Below are 24,491 nucleotides of genomic sequence, written 5' to 3'. Positions count from 1 at the left end.
TTGACCATGGTACCACAATAATATATATTTTTAATCCAGAAGTTTTAAACTCAGATGATAAAGTAAATGTGTATATTCATTCAGTTTATGTTTTCTAAAGTCTCTCATAAAGTACATTGAAGTTTTTCATTATGAAGCAATTTTAGATATTTTTATGTAAATAAAAACTAAATTTCCAACGTCTGTTTTTCTACTTTGAGAATAGTAAAAATAGCTCACACTTAGAGAGTACTTACTATGCACCAGGATTTTGAGTCTATTTTTGTGTATGGTGTTAGGGAATGTTCTAATTTCATTCTTTAACATGTAGCTGGCCAGTTTTCCCAGCACCACTTATTGAAGACACTGTCTTTTCTCCATTGCCTTGCCTCCTTTGTCATAGATTAGTTGACCAATATAAGTATGGTTTTATTTCTGGACTCTCTTGTCTGATTTTGTGCCAGTACCACACTGTTTTGATTACTATAGCTTTGTAGTGTAATTTGAATCCATGGAGTGTGATACACCTAGTTTTGTTCTTCTTTCTCAAGATTATTTTGACTATTCATGGTGTTTTGTGTTTCCGTACAAATTTTAGAATTATTTGTTTTAGTTCTATTAAAAATGCCATTGGTATTTTGATAGGGATTGTATTGAATCTGTAGATTGTCTTGGGTAGTATGGTCATCTTAACAATATTAATTCTTCCAATTCATGAGCACAGATATCTTTCCATTTGTTTTTGTCATCTTCAGTTTCTTTCATCAATATCTTATAGTTTTCAGAGTATGTCTTTTACTTCTTTAGTCAGATTTATTCCTAGATATTTTATTCTTCTTGATGCAATTGTAAATGGGATTGTTTCCTTAATTTCTCTTTCTGATAGTTCATTGTTAATGTATAGAAATGCAACTGATTCCTATATATTAATTTTGTATCCTGCAAATTTACTGAATTCAGTTATTAGTTCTAGAGTTTTTTGGTGGTGTCTAGTACTTTCTATAAGTAGTATCATGTCATCTGTAAACAGTAGCAGTTTTACTGCTTCCTTTCCAATTTGGATTCCTTTTATTTCTTTTTCTTATCTGATTGCTGTGGCTAGGACTTCCAATATTAGGTGGCATAAAAGTGGAGAGAGTGAACATCTTTGTCTCATTTCTGATCTTAGAGGAAATGACCTCAGCTTTTCACTGTTGAGTATGATGTTGACTGTAGGTTTGTCATATATGACTTTTATTATGTTGAGGAATATTCCCTCTATAGCTACTTTGTTGAAAGTTTTATCATAAATGGGTGTTGAATTTTGTTAAAACCTTTTCTGCATCTATTGAGATGATCATATAGTTTTTATTCTTAAATTTGTTAATGTGATATATCACATCAATTACTTTTCAGATATTGAACCATCATTGCAACCCTGGGATAAATCGCAGTTGATCATGGTGTATGATCCTTTTAATGTATTGTTGAATTTGGTTTGCTAATATTGTCTTCAGGAGATCTATGTGTTTTAGTCTTAATTTCATTTATTTATGCCCTGATCTTTATGACTTATTTCTTCCTTCTACTAACTTTGGGATTTGTTTGTTCTTCTTTTTCTAGTTCCCTTAGGTGTACAGTTAGCTTGTTTATTTGAAATTTTTCTTATTTCCTGAGGTAAGCTTTATCGCTATGAACTTCTCCCTTAGAACTGCTTTTGCTTTGTGTCCTACGTTTTGGATCACTGTGTTTCCATTTTCATTTGTCTCCAGGTATTTCCTCTTGATTTGTTCAGTGACCCATTGGTTGCTTAGTAGCATATTTTTTAGCCTCAAAGATGTGGATGTTTGTATTTTTTTTGCAAGGTTTTTCTTTTTTCCCCCTGTAGTTGATTTCTAATCTTATACTCTTGTGGTCAGAAAAGTTACCTGATATGATTTCAATATCATTAAATTTACTGAGACTTTTTTTTGTGGCCTAGCATGTGATCTGTCCTAGAGAATGTTCCATGTACGCTTGGAAAAATGTGTATCCTGCAGCTTTTGGTTGGAATATTTTATATAATCTCTCTGGTCTAATGTGTCATGCAAGGCCAATGTTTTCTTATTGATCTTTTATCTGGATAATCTGTCCATTGACATAAGTGGGTGTTAAAGTCCCCTACTTTTATTGTTACTGTCAATTTCTCCCTTTATGTTTGTTAATATTTACTTTATGTATTAGGTGTGCCTATGTTGGGTGCATATATACTTGTAATTGTTATATCTTCTTGTCAGGTTGATTCCTTTATCATGTAATGTCTTTCTTTGTCTCTTGTTACAGCTTTGTTTTAAAGTCTATTTTGTCTTATCTAAGTATTGCTACCCCAGATTTCTTTTCATTTCTGTTTACGTGGAATACCCTTTAACATTTCTTATAAAGCTGGTTTAGTGGTGCTGAACACTTTTAGCTTTTGCTTGTCTGTAAAACTCTATCTCTCCTTCAAATCTGAATAATAGTCTTGCCAGATAGAGTATTCTTGGTTGTATGTATTTTCCTTTCATTGCTTTGAAGATACTGTTACTCTCCCTTCTGGCTTGAAAAGTTTCTGCTGAAAAGTCAGCTTATAGTCTCATGGGAGTTCCTATGTATGTAACTAGTTGCTTTTTTCTTGCTACTTTTAATATTCTCTCTTTATATTTAATTTTTTTTCCATTTTAATTACAGTGTGTCTTGGTTTATACCTCTTTGGTTTCATCTTGTTTGATACTCTCTGTGCTTCCTGGACCTGGATATCTGTTTCCTTTCCTGGGTTAGGGAATATTTCAGATATTATTTCTTTTTCTTTTCTTTTTTTTTTTTTTTTTTTTTTTTTCGGTACACGGTCCTCTCACTGTTGTGGCCTCTCCCGTTGCTGAGCACAGGCTCCGGACGCGCAGGCTCAGTGGCCATGACTCATGAGCCCAGCCGCTCCACGGCATGTGGAATCTTCCTGGACCGGGGCACGAGCCCGTGTCCCCTGCATGCACCACCAGGGAAGCCGCAGATATTATTTTAAAAAATAAGTTCTCTGCCCCTTTCTCTCTCTCTTTTCCTTCTGGGACCCCTTTAATGTGAATGTTAGTACACTTGATGTTGTCCCAGAGGTCACTTAAACTATCCTCATTCTTAAAAATTCTTTTTTCTTTTTTCTGTTCAGCTTGGGTGATTTCCAAGTTTGCTGATTCATTGATCCCTTTGAGTGTATTTTTTATTTCAGTTATTGTATTCTGCAGCTCTTTTTGGTATATTCTCTGTATTTTCTAACTCTAACTTCTCACTGTGTTCATCATTCTCTTTCAAAGTTCATTGAATATTTTTAAGATCATTACCCTGAACTCTTTATCAAGTAGATTGCTTGTCTCCACTACATTTAGTTCTTTTTCTGAGGATTTGTCTTATTCCTTCCTTTGGAACATATTCCTCTGTCTCCTCATTTTGCCTAATTCTCTGTGTTTATTTTTATGTATTAGGTAGGTAGGTTACATTTCCTAGTCTTGGAGAAGCAGCCTTATGTAGAAGATGTCCTATGGGGCCCTGCTGCATACTCGCCTCTGGTCACCAGAGCTTTATGCTCTGTGGGTGCCCCCATGTGGGCTGAGTGGCCCCTTCTGTTGTGACAGAGCCAACTGCTGTGGGCACACTGACAGGTGGGACTGGCCCCTGATTCTGCTGGCTCTTAGGCCTGCCTCTTGAGGTACTGCCAACCCACTGGTGGCCCAGTGCCAAGCCCCAGTGTGGCTGGTCACGTGGCCTGGGGCATCCTGGGGCTCGTGCTGGGCCCACTGGTGGGTGGGGTTAGGACCTGGCATGGCTGGTTGCATGGTCTGGGGGGGTGTCTCAGGGCTGGTGATGAGCCTGCTGGTAGGCAGAACTGGGTCCTGGAACAGTTGGCCACATGGCCTGGGTGGGTGGGGGGGTCCTGGGGCTGATGCTGGCCTGCTGGTGGGTGTGACCAGGTCTTGGAGTGGCTGGCTGCAGGGCTGGGGGGCTGATGCTGGAGTCAGCCCGCTGTTGGGCAGATAAGCTGCCAGCACTAACAGGCAAGAGGGAGAATTCCAAAATGACACTTGCCAGCACAAGTGTCTTTGTGGTAGAAGGAGCTCCCCAAAATGAGTGCCACCAACCTCTACGTCCCCACAGGGAGCCCCAGTTGCTTCCTGGCTCTCTGGCAGGCTCTCCAAGATCAGCACGTAGGTCTGAGTCAGGCTCCTTTTAAATCACTGCCTGTGCACTGTGACTCACAGCATGTGAGATATTGCACACTTTCCTTCAGAGCGGAGTCTCTGTTTCCTATAGCCCTCTGTCTCTCATGTACATAAACCCTGCTGCCTTTAGAGCCAGGCTTTCTGGGGGCTCATCTTCCTAGTGCAGGACCCCTGGGGCTGGGGGAGTTTGATGTGGAGCTAGGACCCCTCACTCTCTGGAAAGAACTTTGGCAATTATGATTATCCTCCTATTTGCGCGTCACCTACCTGGTGGTATGGATCTTGACTATAGTGTGTCTCTGCCTCTCCTACCTGTCTCGTTATGGTTCCTTATTTATAATTGTGGAAAATCTTTTCTGCTGGTCTTCAGGTTGTTCTCACGGACAGTTGCTCTGTAAATAGTTGTAAGTTTGGTGCGCCCCTGGGCGGGGGTGAGCTCTGGGTCTTCCTACTCCACCATCTCCGCACAGCGCTCTGTGTCAGCTCTTATTTTTAGTTCAGTCATCTGATGACTCTATAACCTTGAGTCATTCTTTATCTGGATACTTGAGTGCCTACTTCTATAAGATGCCCTACCGTTTCCTCCAAACTTTATAAGGATAAATCAAGGAAATAAATCATAAAAGAAGCTTGAAGAATTAAAAACACTGTACTAATGCAAGGCTTTCCCAGGCCACATTTCTCACTCCTGCCTTGACCTTAATTCAGAGACATCCAATGAGACCCTTTCATGGCTGGCCATTGAACTATCAACATTCTGATGTGCACTCATACCTACAAAGTCTTGATCAAATCTCCCTCAGGGCTGTTGATGGAAAAATTAAAAGAACCCTGTTATCAGAAGGACAGGTGAGGACAGTGATTTGTATAACTGGATAGACTTTTCTGTTATATCCTTGACCATCTCAAAGGAATACAATCAATTGATTTATAGATCTTTAGCATCAGTAAGGCCCTCAGAGGTCATTTAATCTAAATACTTAATTTTACAAATGAGGAAATTGAGGTCACAAAAGGCAAATTTTAGTTACTGTCGGAACAGGATGTAGATGTACCTACATAGGATTCTAGATAGATGTATGTTGACTTAGATCAAAGTTTCTGGCCTTTAATCTTATCGATCTGTTGGGAAGATTTGTGCACTAAGCCCTTTAAAACAAAGTACATCCACTTCTTTTCATATGCTTCAGACAGTGGGTATGGAAGAAAGTGATACTGGAACCAAATTCAAATGACATTATTATGACTCAGTATATCGCTCCTCAAAATGCTGGTTTTATTTTTAAAAGGTGTACCTAAAAATGGCACACTTAATCAAAGGAATAAAACAAGGAAGAGTAGTATGTCAGATACGTTGCTGGTTTGGAGCGAGGATGACTTTGCCATTTATTCATCTGAGAGAGAGAGAAGACCACCCAACATGTTAGAAAGGATGACGAGCAGAGAGGTAATTCTAGAGAAATGTGGGAGGATGAGAATAGGGCATTTTCTTTGGAGCGTGAAGAGATGCACTTCCAGGATACCCCAGTCTTCTCATCTTCCGGATGTCTCGTTGCCATGTGACTATGTCCTTTAAACGTAGGCTAAGATGTGAGTGCCTGGTGTGTCTCTTTCATGCATAGCGTGGTTTGGAAAGATTTTGTGCTCATAAGGAAGCTCCACGGACATTTATTTGAGAATAAAATGTAACTACACAGGATAATAACTGTGGTATGGCCCATACTCAGTGTAGCACATCTTTCTTTTTCTTTTTTTAAAAACAAGAAACACACATTTATGTATTAATTCTTGGATTTATGCAGCTCTCTCAAAGTTCCTACTTCTAAAAAGTTGTGTCACCCAGGGGTGATGTGATGTGGCTGGTAACAAAAGAATAAGTATAGGAAGAATGGATCAACTGTTCATCCGTCTGTTTTTGTCTAAGAGAGCTTTTAAATTGTAGAGAATAGTTCAATGAATGTGACAGAACTATCTTTCCAGAATAAAAAGCAGCTCCTCTCATTAATATTTCATAAGTGATTTAAGCCCTCAGAACTCTGAGGGAAGGACACATAAGGTAGTAATAAAAGTTTAATTTTTAATCCCAGAGAATGCAAGTACTAGGCTGAATAATAATGTCAGAAGCTTATGTGATGCTAAGGCCAGGGCTTGCAACAGGATGTGGAAGGAAATCAACAGAATTGTTCACCCCATCAGATCCCCTCGACCCATCCCACATCATCTGTCCCTCCCCACCCAAACTGGGGAAGTCGAAAGGGAGCACAAAAGAGAGACCTAGTAAGGGAAGGGGGAGGAGAGGAGCCTTGTGGGGAAACAGGAGGGCTTCTGGGGAAGTGGTTCCCTCTTAGAAGAGGAAAGAAAAATAAACAGCAGAGAAAGATTGATAAGTATAATTAATAAGATAGGGAGAAGTACATTACACTAAATTTGGCTTCTGAAATCTAGGGAATGTGTACCCATTCTATGAGTCTCATTGAATGACACATTAATCATATTTTAGACCTCTTGCCAATCCCAGTAAATTCACAAAGCAGAACTTGTACACACATCTCTTTACAATGCGACGCACGTAGAAATTATAAAAAAATTTTAAATGTCCAACTTCTTGGAAATCTATAAACTTTCTCCTAAATAATTACTGGGTTAAGGAAGGAAATAGAAAATGAAGTGAAAGACAATGTAGAAAGTAAAAAGAAAATGCCATCTATCAAAACCAGGTAAAATCTGTAAGATTTTAAAGAAAGAACTGAAAACAGAACGAAAAAAGTGGGAGAGCACAGTAAACTGGAACACTGAAGATCTGTCTTCCCTTGGAATCTGGGGGGGAGGGGAGGCGGGGTGCTGCCCAAGTGTTTAGATGAATTCAAATTCACAAAGTACTTCCTTTTGCTCTTTGTGAGGCCGCGAGGCTATTCAGCTGCAGCCTTGGGATTGGGTGAGAGAGGCCTGTGACTTCTGGCCTGCCCGAGCACACTTGGGACCCTCCAGGGGACATGTTGGTCAGAGTCTCATGACTGTGATTCACAGAAAAACTCTGAAGGGTATAAACCCAAACGGCAGAGGAAGAATAAGACCCCTGACAACTGAAGCCGGAATGTGGCTGCAGGAAGCACACTCCCCAGAGTAGCCCGGGGATCATTGCTTTCCGGTTGAGCGCACGTTGGAATTCACTTGAGTTCAAAGAGATGTCTTCCTAGAGATGGCAGAAAAAGGGGACATGGTGAGATGTCCCGTAGTCTGCATTCTTAGCGTATTGGCTTTGGAGTTGTGGCAGAGACTAGAAACGTTCGGTTAGTTGCTTACACTTTTGTTGTCAACACAGTTTTTCCCAAATTGCTCTGCCATCCTGATGCTTTTTAATGAAGTGATAAAATGTGCTACTGCTCAGGTGAAATTACTCTACAGATTGGCATGGTGGGGGCCAGGAGACAGACTGAGGTGGTAGAACCACCTAGTTTTGGAGTCGCGAGGGATCGTGTAGCGTAGATCCTTCCTGTGTGTAAAGGAGTTGCATGTTTACGTGGACATCACAGACCCCATGGAGCAAGTGAGACGGAGAGCAGTGAGTGAGAAGAGGAAGCTGTGGAAATCGGGATAATCAAGGATGCCCCGAGCTACGGGGGCAGTGGAGAGGATGACCCCTGCTCTCTGGTATAAACGAGAACAATATTGCGTGAAGACATGACAGAGGACTTCAAGTCTCTGTTTTACTGAAGGCATGATGTTTAACATCAGTAAGCCTCAGTTTCCTCATCCGTGATAGCAATAGTAACACTACTGCTGTTTACAGAAGGAGTAGAAGAGGTCATTCACTCATTTGTCTGTTCATTCTCTGAATGTTTACCAAACGACTTGGACGCCAGGCACTGAGTTGGGGATATGGGCATGTAAAACACAAGAGATGTTAAACGAGCCAGCACACAGCTACGGAGTTGCAAGGTGGGAAGAGCATTGTGAAGGAAAGAAAGTACATGAAAGACAATAACAGTGCTGATGACTTTAGTTGCATGGTTAGGGGTAGCTTCCCTAAGGATGTCACATTTTGAGCCTGACGATGAGAAGGGTTAGCAATGCAAAGAGCTAAGAGAAGGAGGATTCCAGCTAGAGGTACCAACATAGCCTTAGACGCTGAGCTGAGAAAAAACATGACAAACATGAAGAATTGAAAATAGAGTAGTGCAACTGGAATCGCAAAGGAGAGGAGAAGAGAAACAGGAGTTAGGCAGGAACTAGATCTCGTAGGGCTCTGTACACGGGGGTAAAGGAGTTAGCTTTGCTAAATGAAAAAAGAAACAATTAGAACATTCTTAGCACAGTGCCTGGATCTCCAGGAATGGTTAGTAAAAGTTAACCTGACGATGATTCCGATGACGATGGGGAGGAGAAGAGAGATGGAAGCAGGTGACAAACTGGAGTTGGTGGTCATGTAGGAATACACTTCTGGCTAAAACTAGACCTGTAGTCCTGATTTGAGAAAAGCAGATTTTTTTTAAAAAAAAAAGCAGATAAAGGATAAATTTACTCTATTGATAGAGATATTAGAATCACCACTGTTTCCAGAGGCATAAAAAGCTTTAAAATTTTAACTATGAAATCATGAAACATAATAATGAATAAAGAAGGATAATAACCTAAGAAAATAATTTTTAGTCCCTGTGTGGCTTCTCTCATCTCTTACCCCTCACCCTTTAGTCTCTCATTTGGAATGGGGCCACATCGCCGCCCCCCTTTCCCCCACCCTGGCTCCTGTGTACCCAGATGAACCCAAGGCTGGTCTCCAGGATCAAGTCTTTGTTTAGCTAAGGGGCATTTCAACCCAACGCTCACTTCACAAGAAGCCACATGTTAAACATTACTGTATGGTAAGGTTCTGTTTTCAGCTCTTGGTTGGACCAAGCCTAAGTGCCAACGTATTTCATTTGCTTTGAATTATGATTTAATACTGAATCAAATTTTTGAAATTGTTATATAAAAACAAATCTGTATATGTAGCAGACATGAACAAATGAGCACATATATTAAGTCCTGGCTTTAGGACCTGATCCGTTACAGATGTTAAAGCTTACTTCTGACTCGGCTTCAGATACACCTAAAATTTCAGATAAACTGTGTTTTTCAGCCCAGTTAATTTTAGCTCCTTCTACAGGACATGGCTCCTGTATAAGAACTATTTTTCATCAACAAAAACTTTTGTGTGAGTAGTTTGTCTTCAGGAACTAGATCCGTCTGCTGACGTAAAGATCAGAAGCATCTGGGCTATTCCATAGGGTTGGAAACCATGGGTCACAGATTATAAATTGGATCTCTGAGCATGAAACAATCAGGTTTGCTGAATGAATAAAGCAAACAATGAAGAATCTGGGCCTGGTCGCCAGAACACTAGAATTTGGCATGGTCCTTGTCGTTTCTTTGCAAATGTGATCCACAGTAAAGAATGAATTTGGTGTGGTGGTGCAAGTGACCATGGCATGACTTCAGCTGACTTCTTAAGAAACAGTACAAACCAGGCTGAAATATGAGTCATCTTTCTTGATTACACCGTAGTAACAAACACTCAATAACAATAAAACAAATCAGGGCTTCCCTGGCGGCGCAGTGGTTGAGAGCCCGCCTGCCGATGCGGGGGACGCGGGTTCGTGCCCCGGTCCGGGAGGATCCCACGTGCCGCGGAGCGGCTGGGCCCGTGAGCCGTGGCCGCTGGGCCTGCGCGTCCGGAGCCTGTGCTCCGCAACGGGGAGAGGCCACAGCGGTGAGAGGCCCGCGTACCATTAAAAAAAAAAAAAAAAAAAAAAAAGGTTACAGAAACAAATCAAAAGCAATAACAGAAAGTTTCTGTGGCTTATAACGACATATGTTTATTCTCCACTGGTGTTAACATGCTAGTCTGGTATCCGTGGCAGTTCTGCTGATCTGGCCCCTGTCCCATCTGTCCCTGGGACCCAGCCCTTGGTCTTGTGAGAGCAGAACGGAAAAGACAGTTGAATCTTGCAGTGACCCCCAAAGCTTCTACTTGGAAACTGCACATCACTTCTCACATTCTTTCGGGCAAAGCGAGACCTGTGGCCAAGCCCAGAGTCAATGGGAAGGATAAATATTAAATCTCCATAGCGAGCCACCACAAGTCACAAGGCCATGAGCTTGTGAGATATTCAGTCTCTTTCAGGAGGAAGTTGAATAGGAAAAACGAAAGAGGGTTTTGTTGTCGCTGAGGGGGTGGAGGCATGCAAATTCGCACAAGCCCTAAGATGGTGAGTACAGGATGCATTGCCGCATGATTTGGGGTCACTTTAGAGCACTGAGGGATTTGGGATATAGTATTGCCATGCCTGGGATCCAGGGAGAATATAGACTTTCAGAATTAATAAGGTTTCATTTCCACCGAGAGAGAAACATAGCCAAAATCAATTGTACCTTCTAGGTTTAAAGCCCTTGAGCCCTATAAGTTCCTCTTAAAACATTTGGACTGCAGCTGCCTTTCTCCTTGCTGAAGTCCTTGAATTTCATTAGTGAGACCCAGGGGAACAGCCTACTTCAGCTTTTGCTCTGCTGCTGTTTGGCTGTTTTTCTTCCTCCTTGTCATCTTCGAATGGGCAAAATAGAAAAGAGAGACGTTCGCTACGGTCTTAGCAGAAGCGAATGGCACCCCAGAGGGTTCAAGAGCAGGAGGGTATCTTACTCTGTGTTTCATGCTTTCTGGTTTCCAAGAACTGTAGTCTGCTTGCATCTCTAACAAAAATTGAACCATCGTACCACGCCTTAAAATTAATGAATCAACAAGCATCTGTCAGACACCTATTTGCAAAGTTCTGTGTTAGATGCTGAAGGTGATATGGAAATTTTCTCTTCCTTCAGAGATTTGCTGTTTGGTTGCAGAGCTATATAGCCTGACTTTACGGCTGTGTGTGAAATTTGCGTTACAGCTCGTAGAAAGGAACTGGTTTGGGGTGAGTCAGTGGAGAGGCATGCGATTTCCAGTCTCTGTGTAAGACTCTGTCATATGGCTGTACCATGATCTATTTAATCACCCTCCTATTATTAGACATGCGGAATATTTTCAGTTCTTGTGTTTATAGAGCATACTCTGATGTGGAACCTTGTGTGTCTTTGTCTGCATCTTGAATGATTTCCTTATGACAGAGTGTGAGAAGTGAAGTTACCGGGTCCAAAACTATGAACATTTCCAAGACTCCTGATACATATTGTCCAGTTATTTTCCAGAAATGTATACTTCCACCCAGTTATGCATGGGAGTAACATGTTACCCTATCCCTACCAGCTTTGAGGGTTATATTTTTAAGCTCTTCCCTTTACCGCCCATTCCCTTTGACCTGGATATTCTTCCAAGTTTCAGCTTAAAAGTTACTTCTGCTGAGAAATATTCCCTAATTCTCTGGAGGAGTTCAGAGTATTTGGTTAAGTCAATGGTTCTCTACACTTTAAGGCCTTCTTATATCAACCTTATGCTATTCTGAAATGAAATTCATAGATAATATCAGCTCACATTGTATACATACGTTATAGAAATAAAAATAAAATTGTAAGATTTAGGAGAAATAAAGCAAAGTAAAAAAAAAAAAAAAAAATTATGGGGACTTCTCTGGTGGTCCAGTGGTTAAGACTCCACGCTCCCAATGCAGGGGGCCTGGGTTCGATCCCTGGTCCGGGAGCTAGATCCCATGTGCACGCCGCAACTATGGAACCCGTGAGCCACAACTAAGACCCAGCACAACCAAATACAGAAATAAATGAAATAAAATACAAAACATTACGACAGTACGTTAAAAGCCTAGGCAAGGTGCACTTGAAGCCAGAATGAAATCGTAATTTGTTCGCTCCCTGAACCCTATCAGTGCTGCACTAAAAACGCAGGCTGACATGGCTGTGTAGGTTGGTGAATTTTCGGAAATGGTGACCAATTCTTGGCAGATTTCCAGGAGGAAAAAAAAAAGAACTTCTTTTGATTTACACTCTGCTTGTCATCCTGGAAAATCTGGTGTGGATTAGAACTGAGCAAAAATGTTTTGCATTTGGTATATAAACTAGAGCTAGATTTTACACTTACAACTGTCACTGCGCTGAAGGTCACGGAGGAGATAGGAGGGTCCTCGTTGTGGGTGACTGCCTCTCGCATTTCAGGGTGTTTAGTGTCTTTGGTCCCCAGCCTCTGAATGCCAGTAGCGGCCCACCACCGTCCGGTTAATAATGAGAACAAAAGCAAATACGCCTTCACGGATTTCCAAAATGCCTAATTGAGGTACCTGTGGAGAACCATTGTGTTAAGTTGTAAAAGAGCACTCGCCGCTTCCCCGAACATGACACTCATGTTTTTTTTTTTTTTTATTTATTTTTTTTTTATTTTTTATTTTTTTTTTGCGGTATGCGGGCCTCTCACTGTTGTGGCCTCTCCCGTTGCGGAGCACAGGCTCCGGACGCACAGGCTCAGCGGCCATGGCTCACGGGCTTAGTTGCTCCGCGGCATGTGGGATCTTCCCGGACCAGGGCACGAACCCGTGTCCCCTGCATCGGCAGGCGGATTCTCAACCACTGCGCCACCAGGGAAGCCCGACACTCATGTTTTTGAAAAAAAAAAAAAAAGTGCTTTTGCCTGTTGTGAGCTCCTGTGAGCAGTGACTGTCTTTCACAGCAGCATCACCAGTACGGGCCCTGGTGTTTGTCGATGCCTCGAAGATGTCAGTTGAGGGAATGGATTCATAGGTGGGTGGCTAGCTTTTCCAAAAGAATTCTCTAGAACAAAGGTAGTATGAATATCCATGGAAGCATTCCTGATTTGAGTGAGGAACTTCACAAAGGTCAAGGATAACAATAGCTATTCTTCAGTCCACCTTTTCTAGTACTAGGCATTTCGCTAAGGAATTCACACGTTTGTTTCATGTTTGCTCCAACTGCTTGAGCTCGGCTTGGATTTAGTAACTTGTTCAAAGTTATTAAGTGTGGAGGTTTGTAAGTGACAGAGGTGGGAATTGAATCCAGGTTACATATGACGCCGCAGACCATATGCTCGTGGCCGCCACACTATAAGATACTGACTATTGATTGAAAATAGGTGCTCTTTGGAACATGAAGGAAATTTTCTTTTGCTCCTGACTTTCTACGAGTTTTGTTTCTAGTAAATAGGAATGCTAACAAACTTTTTGACATCTACAGAGATAAATAGTTTAGCTTATTGGCTCTATTGGTGAGCTTAATTTAATAAAGTGAGAGTTATTTGTAGTGAGGTGGATGGACCTAGAGTCTGTCATACAGAGTAAAGTAAGTCAGAAAGAGAAAAACAAATACCGTATGCTAACGCACATATATGGAATCTAAAGAAAAAAGAGTGGTTATGAAGAGCCTAGGGGCAGGACAGGAATAAAGACGCAGAGGTAGAGAGAATGGACCTGAGGACATGGGGACGGGGAAGGGTAAGCTGGGATGAAGTGAGAGGGTGGCGTGGACATATACACACTACCAAACGTAGGGTGGATAGCTAGTGGGAAGCAGCCACATGGCACAGGGAGATCAGCTCGGTGCTTTGCAATGACCTAGAGGGGTGGGGTAGGGAGGGTGGGAGGGAGACGCAAGAGGGAGGAGATATGGGAACATATATATATGTATAGCTGATTCACTTTGTTATAAAGCAGAAACTAACACACCACTGTAAAGCAATTATACTTCAATAAATATGTTAAAAATATATATATATAATTTGAAACAATCCTTGCATTATCCTTATGTTTTATTTGATATGTAAGCCTAACAATGGAGAGAATTCATTTTTCTAGAACCGTGTTTAGGATTTTTGTGTCTATATTAATAGGTGAGATCTACCCGTAATTTTCCTTTGTATTATCTATGTTGGGATTTGGTGAGATGGTTCTGAGACAAATTATTTGGGAATTGTTCCATGTTTGAGGGTTCCTTAGAACAAATTATATATGGGAATTATCTTTTCCTTAGAAGTTTAATATAACTTACCAGGTAGAGCATCTTCTAGGAGTCTTTTTGGGGGAAACTAATTATTTGTATTATATTCAATTTTATCCATGGCTTATTGTCTATTAAGATTTTATTTTTCCTCTCCTTGAGATAATTTTAGTAATTTATATTTTTCTGGAAATAACCATTTCAAACATTCAACTATATTAACATAGTGCTGTACATAGAATTATCATATTAAACAAGTGTTTCAGTATCTGTGTATTTGTATCATGTTTGTCATTTTAAATTTTTTGTATTTGTGCTTCTTTTCTTTTTTTTAACTGCTTTTCTTTATTGATTAGGATTACAGATCAGTTTTATTCTTCTGTTTAGGTTCGAGATGATCAAACCTTACTTGGAAAAGTCTGTGGCAATGAAACCCTCTCTCACATTAAATCCATTACTAATAGTATCTGGATCAGGCTTAAAATAGACGCTTCTGTTGTAAGAACTAGTTTCAGTGCTGTTTATCAAGTCGGTAAGAAAACTTATGCCTTAATTTTTAAATGTCTCATTTGTCTGATTGTAACATTTTCATTTCTTGAAATAATTGAGTAATTTTATGTCCTCCAGTGGTAAGGGGCAAATTCTAATAGTAGTGTTACATTCCATTATGTCCTTATGCAGAGTGAAACTTTGCAGTAAAATTGAGGGCAACAATCATTTATCTCTGGACAAACACTACTATCATTTTCATACTTACAGCTTGTGGAGGTGAATATACTGGAGAAGGGGTCATCCGCTCGCCCTTTTATCCTAATGTGTATCCAGGAGAAAGGATCTGCAGGTGGACCATCCACCAACCCCAAAGCCAAGTGGTTCTTCTCAACTTCACTGCTTTTGACATGGGAAGTTCTGCTCACTGCGATACAGATTATATTGAGGTGAGAGTAAAACACTTTTGAATATTTGCACTTGATTGGATATTATTAAAAATATTATGTCACGTTTTCCTCAAATCAGTAACATGAAACAAAACTAGTTTATAGGGGCAAAATCCTCAACAAAATTCTAGCTAACTGAATCCAGCAGCATATAAAGAGGATTATGTACCATGACCAAATGGGATTTATCCCAGGAATGCAAGGTTGGTATCTGTCCAAAAATCAGTCAGTGTGAAATAAAAGAAAAGAAAAAAAAAAAAAAACCACCCACATAATTACCTCAATAGATGCAAAAAATAAAAGAAAAGCATTTGACAAAGTTCAATACCTTTTCATGATAAAAACCCTCAACAAACCAAGAATAGAAGGGAACTTCCTTAATCTGATAAAGGGCATCTGTAAAAAAACCCACAGCTAACATCATATTTAGTGATGAAACACTAAATGCTTTGCCTCTGTGGTCAGTAAAAAGACAAAGATGTCTGTTCTCACCCCTCGTATTCAACGTTATACTGGAGCGGAGCAGTGGCGCGGCCTCTGGGTCTCCTGGCGCTTCCCGGGCTCGGCTCTGGGCCGACAGTGCCCCGCGGCCACGTTAGGGGTACCCTCTCGGCCGTTTAGGGAGGGTTGCCGGTGCCCTCAGCTGCCTCACCTGGACACGAAGGCTGACCTTCTTGTCTTGACCACGAAACCAGGAATAACCAGGTGACATGAGTTAGTCCCCCCTTTCAGAGGAGTGACCTGCTGTTGCTAGAAACCGCAGGACGGTTCCTGCACTGATGTGGACCCAACCCCAGGAGACACTAAGTGAAAGAAAGCAAAGAGTGGAAAAACGGGTGAGGATGTGCATTGTTGTCAGGTTTGGGGTGTTTTTTTGAAAAGACCCACGAGGGTAGAGATGCCCATGAGCTCTCATAGGCAGAGTCCCTCCTGAAGGGCCGAAACGGGCGGGGAGGAAGGCAGCAGAGATGGGAGGACGGGGACAGGGGCGGGGGAAACAAGTTTGGGGCTATTTGAGTGTGTGGTCTAAACACACGAAGTCCCTTTATGAGGTTATCACATCATAAAGCGAGAAGGCAACGTTAAAAAAAGAAAAGTGGGCTTTTTCAGCTGGAACCATGATAGTTAATAGATTCGTGAGATTGAATTTGTGAGGATAAAATTTTAAAGGTCATTACTGTAGTATCAATATTTGCTGCAAAGGTTTCGAATCGATGAGACGACCTGAGTCTTGGAAGGGAGATTGTTTTTGTTTTTTGGGGGGGAGGGGGAGCCTGGCAAACAGAAGGAGCTCAAGCCCCGTTTGTTGAATGAATAAATAAATGCCTTTCTGCTACAAGCAAAAAGAAAAAAAAAAAAATACTGGAAATTCTAGTTTGGACAATTAAGCAAGGAAAGGAAATAAAATGCATCCAGAATGAAAAGGAAGGAATACAGTTATCTCAATTCACAGATAACATGATGTTGTATGTAAAAAATCATAAGGAATCTATACACAAACACATACACACATAAACTATTAGAACTAATAAATTCAGCAGGTTGTGGGATACAAGATCAAAATATGAAAGTCATTTCTTTTTTATATATAGCAATGAACAATTTGAAAATGAAATCAAGGAAACGATTCCATTTACAATAGCAAAAAAGAATAAATATTGAGGAATATAGCTTTAAAAAGACATGTAAAATTTGTACTCTGAAAACTACAAGATGCCATTGAAGGAAACTGAAGACCTAAATAAGTAGAAAGACATCTCATGTTAATGGATTTGAAGACATAATGTTGTTAAGATGGCAGTACTCCTTAAATTTATCTAAAGATTTAATTCAATCTCTATCAAAATCCCAGTGGGCATTTTTGCAGAAATTCACAAGCTGATTGTAAACTTCCATTGGAAATGCAAGGGAAACAGAATAACCAAAAGCATTGTTGAAAAAGAACAACATTGGTGGAGTCACACTTATGATTTTAAAACTTAGAACAAAACTATAATAATCAAGACAGTGTGTTATTCAGGTGAGGATAAAAATATGGGACAATGGAACAGAATAGAAAATCCAGAAATAAATTCATACCTTTATGACCAATTGATTTTTGAAAAGGGTCCAAGACAATTCAATGGGAAAAAGCAGTTTTTTCAAGTGGTGCTGAATATGCACATACAAAATCATGGAACTGGACTCCTTCCTTATACCACACACAAAAGTTAACCCAACGTGGACCATAGACCTAAATTTCGTAGCTAAAACTATGAAACTCTTGAAGAAAACATAGGAGTAAATATCTGTGACCTTGGGTTAGGCAAAGCCTTCTTAGATCTGACACAAAAAAATGCAACAAAAGAAAAATTGGACTTCGTCTAAATTGAAAACAAATAATCTAATTTTTTAAATGGGCAAAGAATATGAATATATATTTCTTTAAAGAAGATATACAAATAGTCAGTAAACACATGAAAAAGATGCTCAACATCACTAATCATCAGGGAAACACAAATCAAACCACAATGAGATACTGCTTCACACCCGCTAGGATACTATAATCAAGAAGTCAGATAATAACAAGTGTTCAAATTGGAGCCCTGTTACACTTACACACTGCTGGTGAGCATTTAATTGGTACAGCTGTCTTTGGAAAACAATTGGCAGTTCCTCAAAAAGTTAAACGTAGAGTCATCATTTGATCCAGCAGTTCCACTTCTAGGTATACACCGAAGGGAAGCGAAAATATACATCCACACAAAAATTTGTACATGAATGACTACAGTCGTTATTCATAGTAGCTAAAATGTAAAAACAACCTAAACATCCATCAGTTGATGTGTATTAATAAAATGTGATATACCCATACAGTGGACTATTATATGGCATTAAAAAGAAATGAAGTAATGACACATGATACAAAATGGATGAACTTTGAAAACATTATGCTAAGTGAAAGTGGCCAGTTACAAAAAACCACATATTGTATGATTTCATTTATTTGAAACATCCAGAAGAGGCAATCTTATAGAAATAGAAAGTAGATTAGTGTCATCCTGGGGCTGGGGTTTGAGGGGGATGGGGAGCGGCTGCTAAGGGGATAGAGTTTCTTTCCGGGAGACTAAAATATTCTAAAATTGATTTTTACTATACTCATAAACATTTTAGAAAAAATTATTTTTGAAGCAGTTTTCCAAAATAAATATCTAACAAAATAAATTTGAACATATCTTTTTTACTTAGATTGGTAGCAGTTCCATTTTGGGTTCTCCTGAAAATACAAAGTATTGTGGCACAGACATACCTTCGTTTATAACATCCGTGTACAATTCTCTTCATGTCATATTCGTGAAAAGTTCTTCTGCTGAAAATCATGGTTTCATGGCTAAATTTAGTACTGCGGCTTTGGGTAAGATTTTGATTCCCCTGCTTTGCCTCTTGGGCTTATATCAGATTAAGTGAACAATGGAAATAAATTATTATAGAAATTTAATCTACACTACAGATGTGTAGTCATCTACACTGTAAAAATTTTAAAGTACACTCAAAGGCAAAGAAAATATATGTATTTCCTAATCAGCACATGTCAGTAATTAATTGATGTCTATTAATAAGAGAAAAACTAGGTTATCTTCAGTGACATAGAAGGAAGCTTTTTCTTTTTGACCCTTTAAGAGGTTATGATCAGATTATTTTATTTGAAATGATTTATCTGTTGGTTACTTGTTCTAGTAATGATTATTATTTTTATTTCAACAGCATGTGGAAAAGTTCTTACAGAGTCAACCGGAAGCATTCAAAGTCCTGGCCACCCAAATATCTACCCCCATGGTGTCAACTGTACCTGGCACGTAATAGTCCAGCCTGGTCACCTGATTCGTCTGAGATTCAGGGAATTTCATCTGGAGTTTCATTACAATTGCACAAAGGACTATCTAGAAGTTTATGACACTGGTTCTCGGACTTCTCTTGGGAGGTGAGATTATTTTGTTTTTCGATTTTTAACACAAAAACTTCCTGCTTTCTTGCACTCCTGCTTCAGTGATGGATTTAAGGTCCATCATGTTGTGTTATAAAAACCAGATGAGATCAACACACTTCTCAGTGACCATTTCTACATCACTACTCACTACTCTGTAGCCTTGGCCATTGGTAATTACCTTTCGGCATGTGGATATACCCACGAAGCCATCACCAAAATCAAGATAATGCACATACCCATTACCCTCACACCTTCCTCCTGCCCGTTACAATTCCTCACTTCTGTTCCTTATCCCCAACCCCAGGAAGCCACTAACCTGCTTTCTGTCACTGTACATTAGTTTGCATTTATATAATGGAATTATATAAAAGTGGTATCATTCTGTACGTACTCATTTTTCAACTGAGTTTTCTCAGTCAGGCTAATATTTTGTTGAGCTCCTTGGACCAGAGGGTTTACAGTTTTATGAAATATGAAACATTTTGGACCATTAGTTCTTGAAATGCTTTTTCTGTCTCCCCTCCCCTTGGGACTCTGATTACATGTATCTTAGGCCATTTGATGTTGTCCCAGAACTCAATGGTACTCTCTTCATTTGATTTTGTGTCTTTGTTCTCTGTGCATTTCATTTTGGAAAGTTTCTATTACTCCGCATTCAAGTGCACTAATCTTCTTTTCTGCAGTGTCTATCTGCTATTAATCCTACCAAATGCATCTTTTCATCTCAGACACGGTAGTTTTCACTTCTGGAAATTCATCTGGGGCCATCTTTTATATCTTCCACATCTCTACTTTACACATTAATTTTTTGCCTCTAGCTTCTTAAATTGATGGGAAACAGTTATAACTATTTTCATGGCTTTGTCTGCTAATTCAGTCCTCTGTGTCATTTCTTGCTATGTTTAGATTGATCAATTTTTCTTCTCATTATGGGTCATACTTTCCTCCTTCTTTTCATGCTTGGTAATATTTGACAGGATGACAGACATTTTCAATTTTGTGTTTGTGCACTGGACACTACTGTATTCTTGGGCTTTGTTTTGGGATGCAGTTAAGTTACTTTGAAACAGTTTGATCATTTCCAGTTTTGCTTTTAAACTCACTTGTCTCCTGTCTCTGAAGAGTCATTGTCCTTCACTGCTTGATAGCTAGTGTCTTGAGAGCCATTGTTCTATTTTTGTCCAGATTTTCAGTTGTTTCAGATACAAGATTATGTAAATCCAGCCCCTGTTATTATGTCTTTTTTGGAAATAGATATCTCCTGATTCCTTTTTTCCCCTTCTTTTTGTATTTCATTTTCTTTTTCCTCATCCATTTTTTAAACATTTTTCTTTATCCATTATTTCCTTAAACTTATTTTTTCCCCCAGTTTTATTCTCCCTCTTCATTTTTTGTTCTTTCTTGTCTTAATCTTTAAGTTTTTAAAATTCCTTCTTTTTTCTTTTTCTTTTTTATGGTACTTGACTTGTAATCACTGAAAGATACATAATTTTTGCTGAATGGCATAAGCTACAATGATCTAGTCCAAATTTGGCAGACATGGGCATATAGAGAGACATTTAGAGTATTAATTAATTCATCTACCTTTGTTTTGATCAAGATATTAAGTCATTTTTAACACTGAAATGGTATTATACACCTTTTCCTTTTTCTTTTACAGAAATTAACTCATCCATTTCCCATATTTAATACTTTGTCTTATTTTGGTTTCTATTTTTTTCCCCCTGTCATTCCATTAAGTTACTTTTACCAAGTGTTCTCTAAATTGAGATTTCTATTTTCTAGCCACTCCTTCTTACAAATGTTTCTCTCGATAAAAGCTCACGACATAATGTCTTTTATTACAATTCTACTTTTAGCTTTACTACAAGAGTTTTTCTGAGTAAAATTGTTTTCTTCAACAAAAACTTGACATGGTTTAGTAATCAAACTCTTACCTCTGCATAGGCCAGCTGGGTAAAGACAATAGATTCCACCTGTATAAGGCTTACTATTCAAGTCACTGTTCTAAGTTCTTTATATACAATGTATTAACTCATACAATTCTCAGAACAACTCTGTGAAGTAGGTGGTGTCATCACCCCCATTTTACAAATCGGAAAACTGAGGCATAAATGTTGAGTCCTCTGCCCAGTCATAAAGCCTCTAAGAGATAGAGCTGACTCTGGAGTCTGTGCTCTCTGAGTTTATAATACATGGTTTTCCTTTGTTGCGTAAGTGTGTTGATTACATTTCTATTAATAAGTTCAGTAATGTGTGGTATGGTGACTCCTATAGCTCGTAATTTCTAATTTCATTGAACTTCTGTTACAAGTCACACAGCTAAGTACATACATATTCTAAAGGAAGTAATCATGAATTGAATGATCTTTAGCAACTTTGTAAATGGTTTGTGCTTGAAATATACTTGTTTTTTAAGGTTAATAGGGGATATTATTGTTGTTATTTTTTTTATATGTCCTAATTTGGGGTACATCATTTCAAGCATACTGAAAGTTTTTAAACCTGTGTTCTTTCTTGGTTTCAAATAGATATTGTGGAAAATCCATCCCACCCTCTCTTACCAGTAGTGACAACTCATTAATGCTTACATTTGTGGCTGACTCTGACCTTGCTTATGAAGGCTTTTTAATAAACTACGAAGCAATTGATGCATCAGCAGGTAATCAAATAGCATTGTATGCTTGGTTTCACTGACTCCGTTACAGAATAGTACTGTGAGAATACTTCATGCCAAAATCTGAGACATAATGAAAGATGCTTTTAGAATAAAGTGTAGTGACTTAAGTGCCTTCCATATTAAATATAGAGTAATGAAAAGGTAAGAGTATTATATCTATGTTAAATTTTCTAATTTTGGTAATTGTACTCTGGTCTTGTAAGAGACTGTTTATGTTGTTAGGAATAATAAAGCAATGTGAGCAAAATATTCATATGTAGTAAATCTGAGTAAAAGGAATTTGGGAGCTTTTTCTTACAACTTTTCTGTGAGTTTAAAATTCTGTCAAAATTAAATGTTACAAGAGAGACCAAACACTTATTTTAAGAAATTAGAGAAGGGGAGGGTGGGACGAATTGGGAGATTAGGTTTGTATTTATGTCAAAATACGCTACCGCGTGTAAAATAGCTAGCTGGTGGGAATGTGCTATAGAGCACAGGGAGCTCAGCTCGGTGCTCTGTGATGACCTAGATGGGGGAAAGGAGGGGAGGGAGGTCCAAGAGGGAGGGGATATAGGTATACATATAGCTGATTCATTTCACTGTACAGCAGAAACTAACACAGCATTGTAAGGCCATTTTATTTTACTCCAATTAAAAAAAAAAAGAAAGAAATTAGAAAAAGGACAACAGAATAAGAAACTACTACATGTAATTCTATGGCAGAAAATGAAAGATTTTTTGTCAAAATATGCATTTCTAAATTTGACTTAATGAAATTGAATCTTTTCAGCTTTTTTCCTTTTAGTGTGTTTTTCCTATTACTTAATTCTCATCGTTACTCTGCTCTTTGCAAATGCAGTGTGAGAAACAAACACCCTTTGCCAGCAGTGTCTTTGAGCTCATACCTAAACCAGAGAGGCTCCCAGTCCAGAACCTATCGGATTTAGGAGGGTGCCGTGTTTTCTTAGGCTCGTGTTCCCACCTGGGATATGTACCTTTTTAGGGAGTCTGGGTTTTCCTTTTGCATAATATTTAGAAAGATAGTTCATGGACCAAAATACGATGCAGTGTAGACATACAGGGGGTGGGGGTGTGTGGCTGAGCTTCGCAAGCATGTCACGCCTTTGATTGTCCCAGGAGCATGTAATTCTCCGACGCTTAAGAAAGTCCTGAGAGCGTTTCCCGGTTCCAGATGTGCCCCCTTTGACACCGTCCTGCATCCAGCACTCCCCAGCCTCTCATCTTTTAAAGCCCATACTCCCTTAAAAAAAAAAATGTGTTTCTCACTTATTTCCTCTCAGAGCAGCTGGCCACTATGCTTCATTTCAGGCCGTTCTCTGTAATAGTTCAAGTTCTGTTTTGGAAGCATGGCTTTAGATTTCTCCAGGATCCTGAGTGTGAGAAAATCATAACACCTTTCTCTCCTGTGGCCTCCACTCTCGAGATAGTTCATTATCCAGCTCCAGCACCTGGGAAATCGACTCGCCAGCAGTTACAGTTGGTTATGTTATGTGATTGACATGTTTACTGGACTTTGTTCAGATTTTTCACATCCAATGACCCAAACCGGCTTCTCAAGAAATTCTAGTTGCACACAATTTTCCATACTTTTGTGGTTTTATGCCTCATATATTTGGCCCAAACCACAGCTGAATAGTAGATTAGGATTTGGAGCAAGTCACTTGAACTCTCTGGGCCATAGTTTTCTCATCTGTAAAATTAAGGGCTTGGATCTGATGATCTTTGGGATGTCTTCTGCCTTTAATCAACTATGAACACAAGTTTAATTTGCTGTATGAATAAACTAGCTGTAACTCAGATAATAAACGATACAGGTGGGACCTCCTAAAATATTACGGAAATCTTTGTAACAATATGCAGTCTCTCTGCGATGACTCACACAGCTTCGCTAAAACCTCGCTGGCTTGTGAAGCAAGATCTAGTGCAATAGGTAGTCTGGCAGGGAGGATGATAAATTTTAATTCAGAAAGATAAGATACAGGTAAGATAAAAGTAAGTTGTGAGCAAGGAAAGAAGCAAGCTGGACAGAAAAGAAAACCGACGAAGAAAAGACAGGTGATGGAAAAGAAGGGCCTCCTGAGGTGGCACAAAACCCCTGAAGTCTCTCCAAGCCGCCTCCCTGTGAGGTCATCGCTACTCGGCTGTGCCTGGTCCAGGCAGGGCTGAAATCACAGGCAAGGCAGTGTCTGCTCTCCACCCCTTGGCTGAGCGTGGCTGGTCTCTGCGCGCCTGCCTTTTGCTGGATGATTCCATCAGTCTGACTACCACAGTCAAATACTCTAGACGGTAATCTAACCACTGGACCCAGGAGGCCGTGCACGGCACCCTCCTCTCATCATTTAGGAGCCTGGCTCAGCTTCCCATAGACGAGGGCATGAGGGACGGGCTCTCGTGAGCGGCTGCGGGCGCCCCCGAAGGGCTGCTCAGGGGAGGACAGCGCAGGAGACTGATCGGCAGGTTGGGCCGGTGACAGCCCGGCGGGCGGCCCGGGTCCGAGTCAGCCGCCCACCTGGCGAGAGGGAGGGGGTGGGGTACGCTTTCTGTTCAGTTGCCGTCTTATTTCTGACATTTTCTGCAGCGTTAGGGAAAAGCGTCACCGGACGCCCAATCACTGGCCCTCATCCTGTCTCACTGCTTTAGCAAAAGTTATCTTCAGGCGCTAATGACGGTGCTGGGTTGTTGGCTTTTAGCCCCTTGGCACGACAGGTGTGAGTTTCTCTGCTCTTTTCCTGCCTTCATCTGGTAACGGTTAAATTTCCTGACTTGAATCAGTTACTTTTCCATCTGGAGCTGTA

The 24,491-nt window shown here is 39.9% G+C and overlaps 1 protein-coding gene across 1 annotated transcript in view; it reads left to right on the top strand.

Moving 5' to 3' along the window:
- Nucleotides 1–24,491, top strand: part of CUBN (cubilin) — a 269,145-nt gene that overhangs the window by 31,604 nt on the left and 213,050 nt on the right. The window contains exons 18-22 of the mRNA XM_059059248.2: nt 14,496–14,640; nt 14,868–15,046; nt 18,275–18,440; nt 18,791–19,007; nt 21,545–21,675. Coding sequence (XP_058915231.1) covers nt 14,496–14,640; nt 14,868–15,046; nt 18,275–18,440; nt 18,791–19,007; nt 21,545–21,675 — 838 coding nt within the window. The remainder of the gene's footprint in view (nt 1–14,495; nt 14,641–14,867; nt 15,047–18,274; nt 18,441–18,790; nt 19,008–21,544; nt 21,676–24,491) is intronic.

The sequence above is a fragment of the Kogia breviceps genome, chromosome 3 (genome assembly GCF_026419965.1).
Source record: "Kogia breviceps isolate mKogBre1 chromosome 3, mKogBre1 haplotype 1, whole genome shotgun sequence".
Lineage (NCBI taxonomy): Eukaryota > Metazoa > Chordata > Mammalia > Artiodactyla > Physeteridae > Kogia > Kogia breviceps.
The sequence above is the reverse complement of the archived record's forward strand: the minus strand, read 5'-3'. Positions and strand labels throughout refer to the sequence as shown.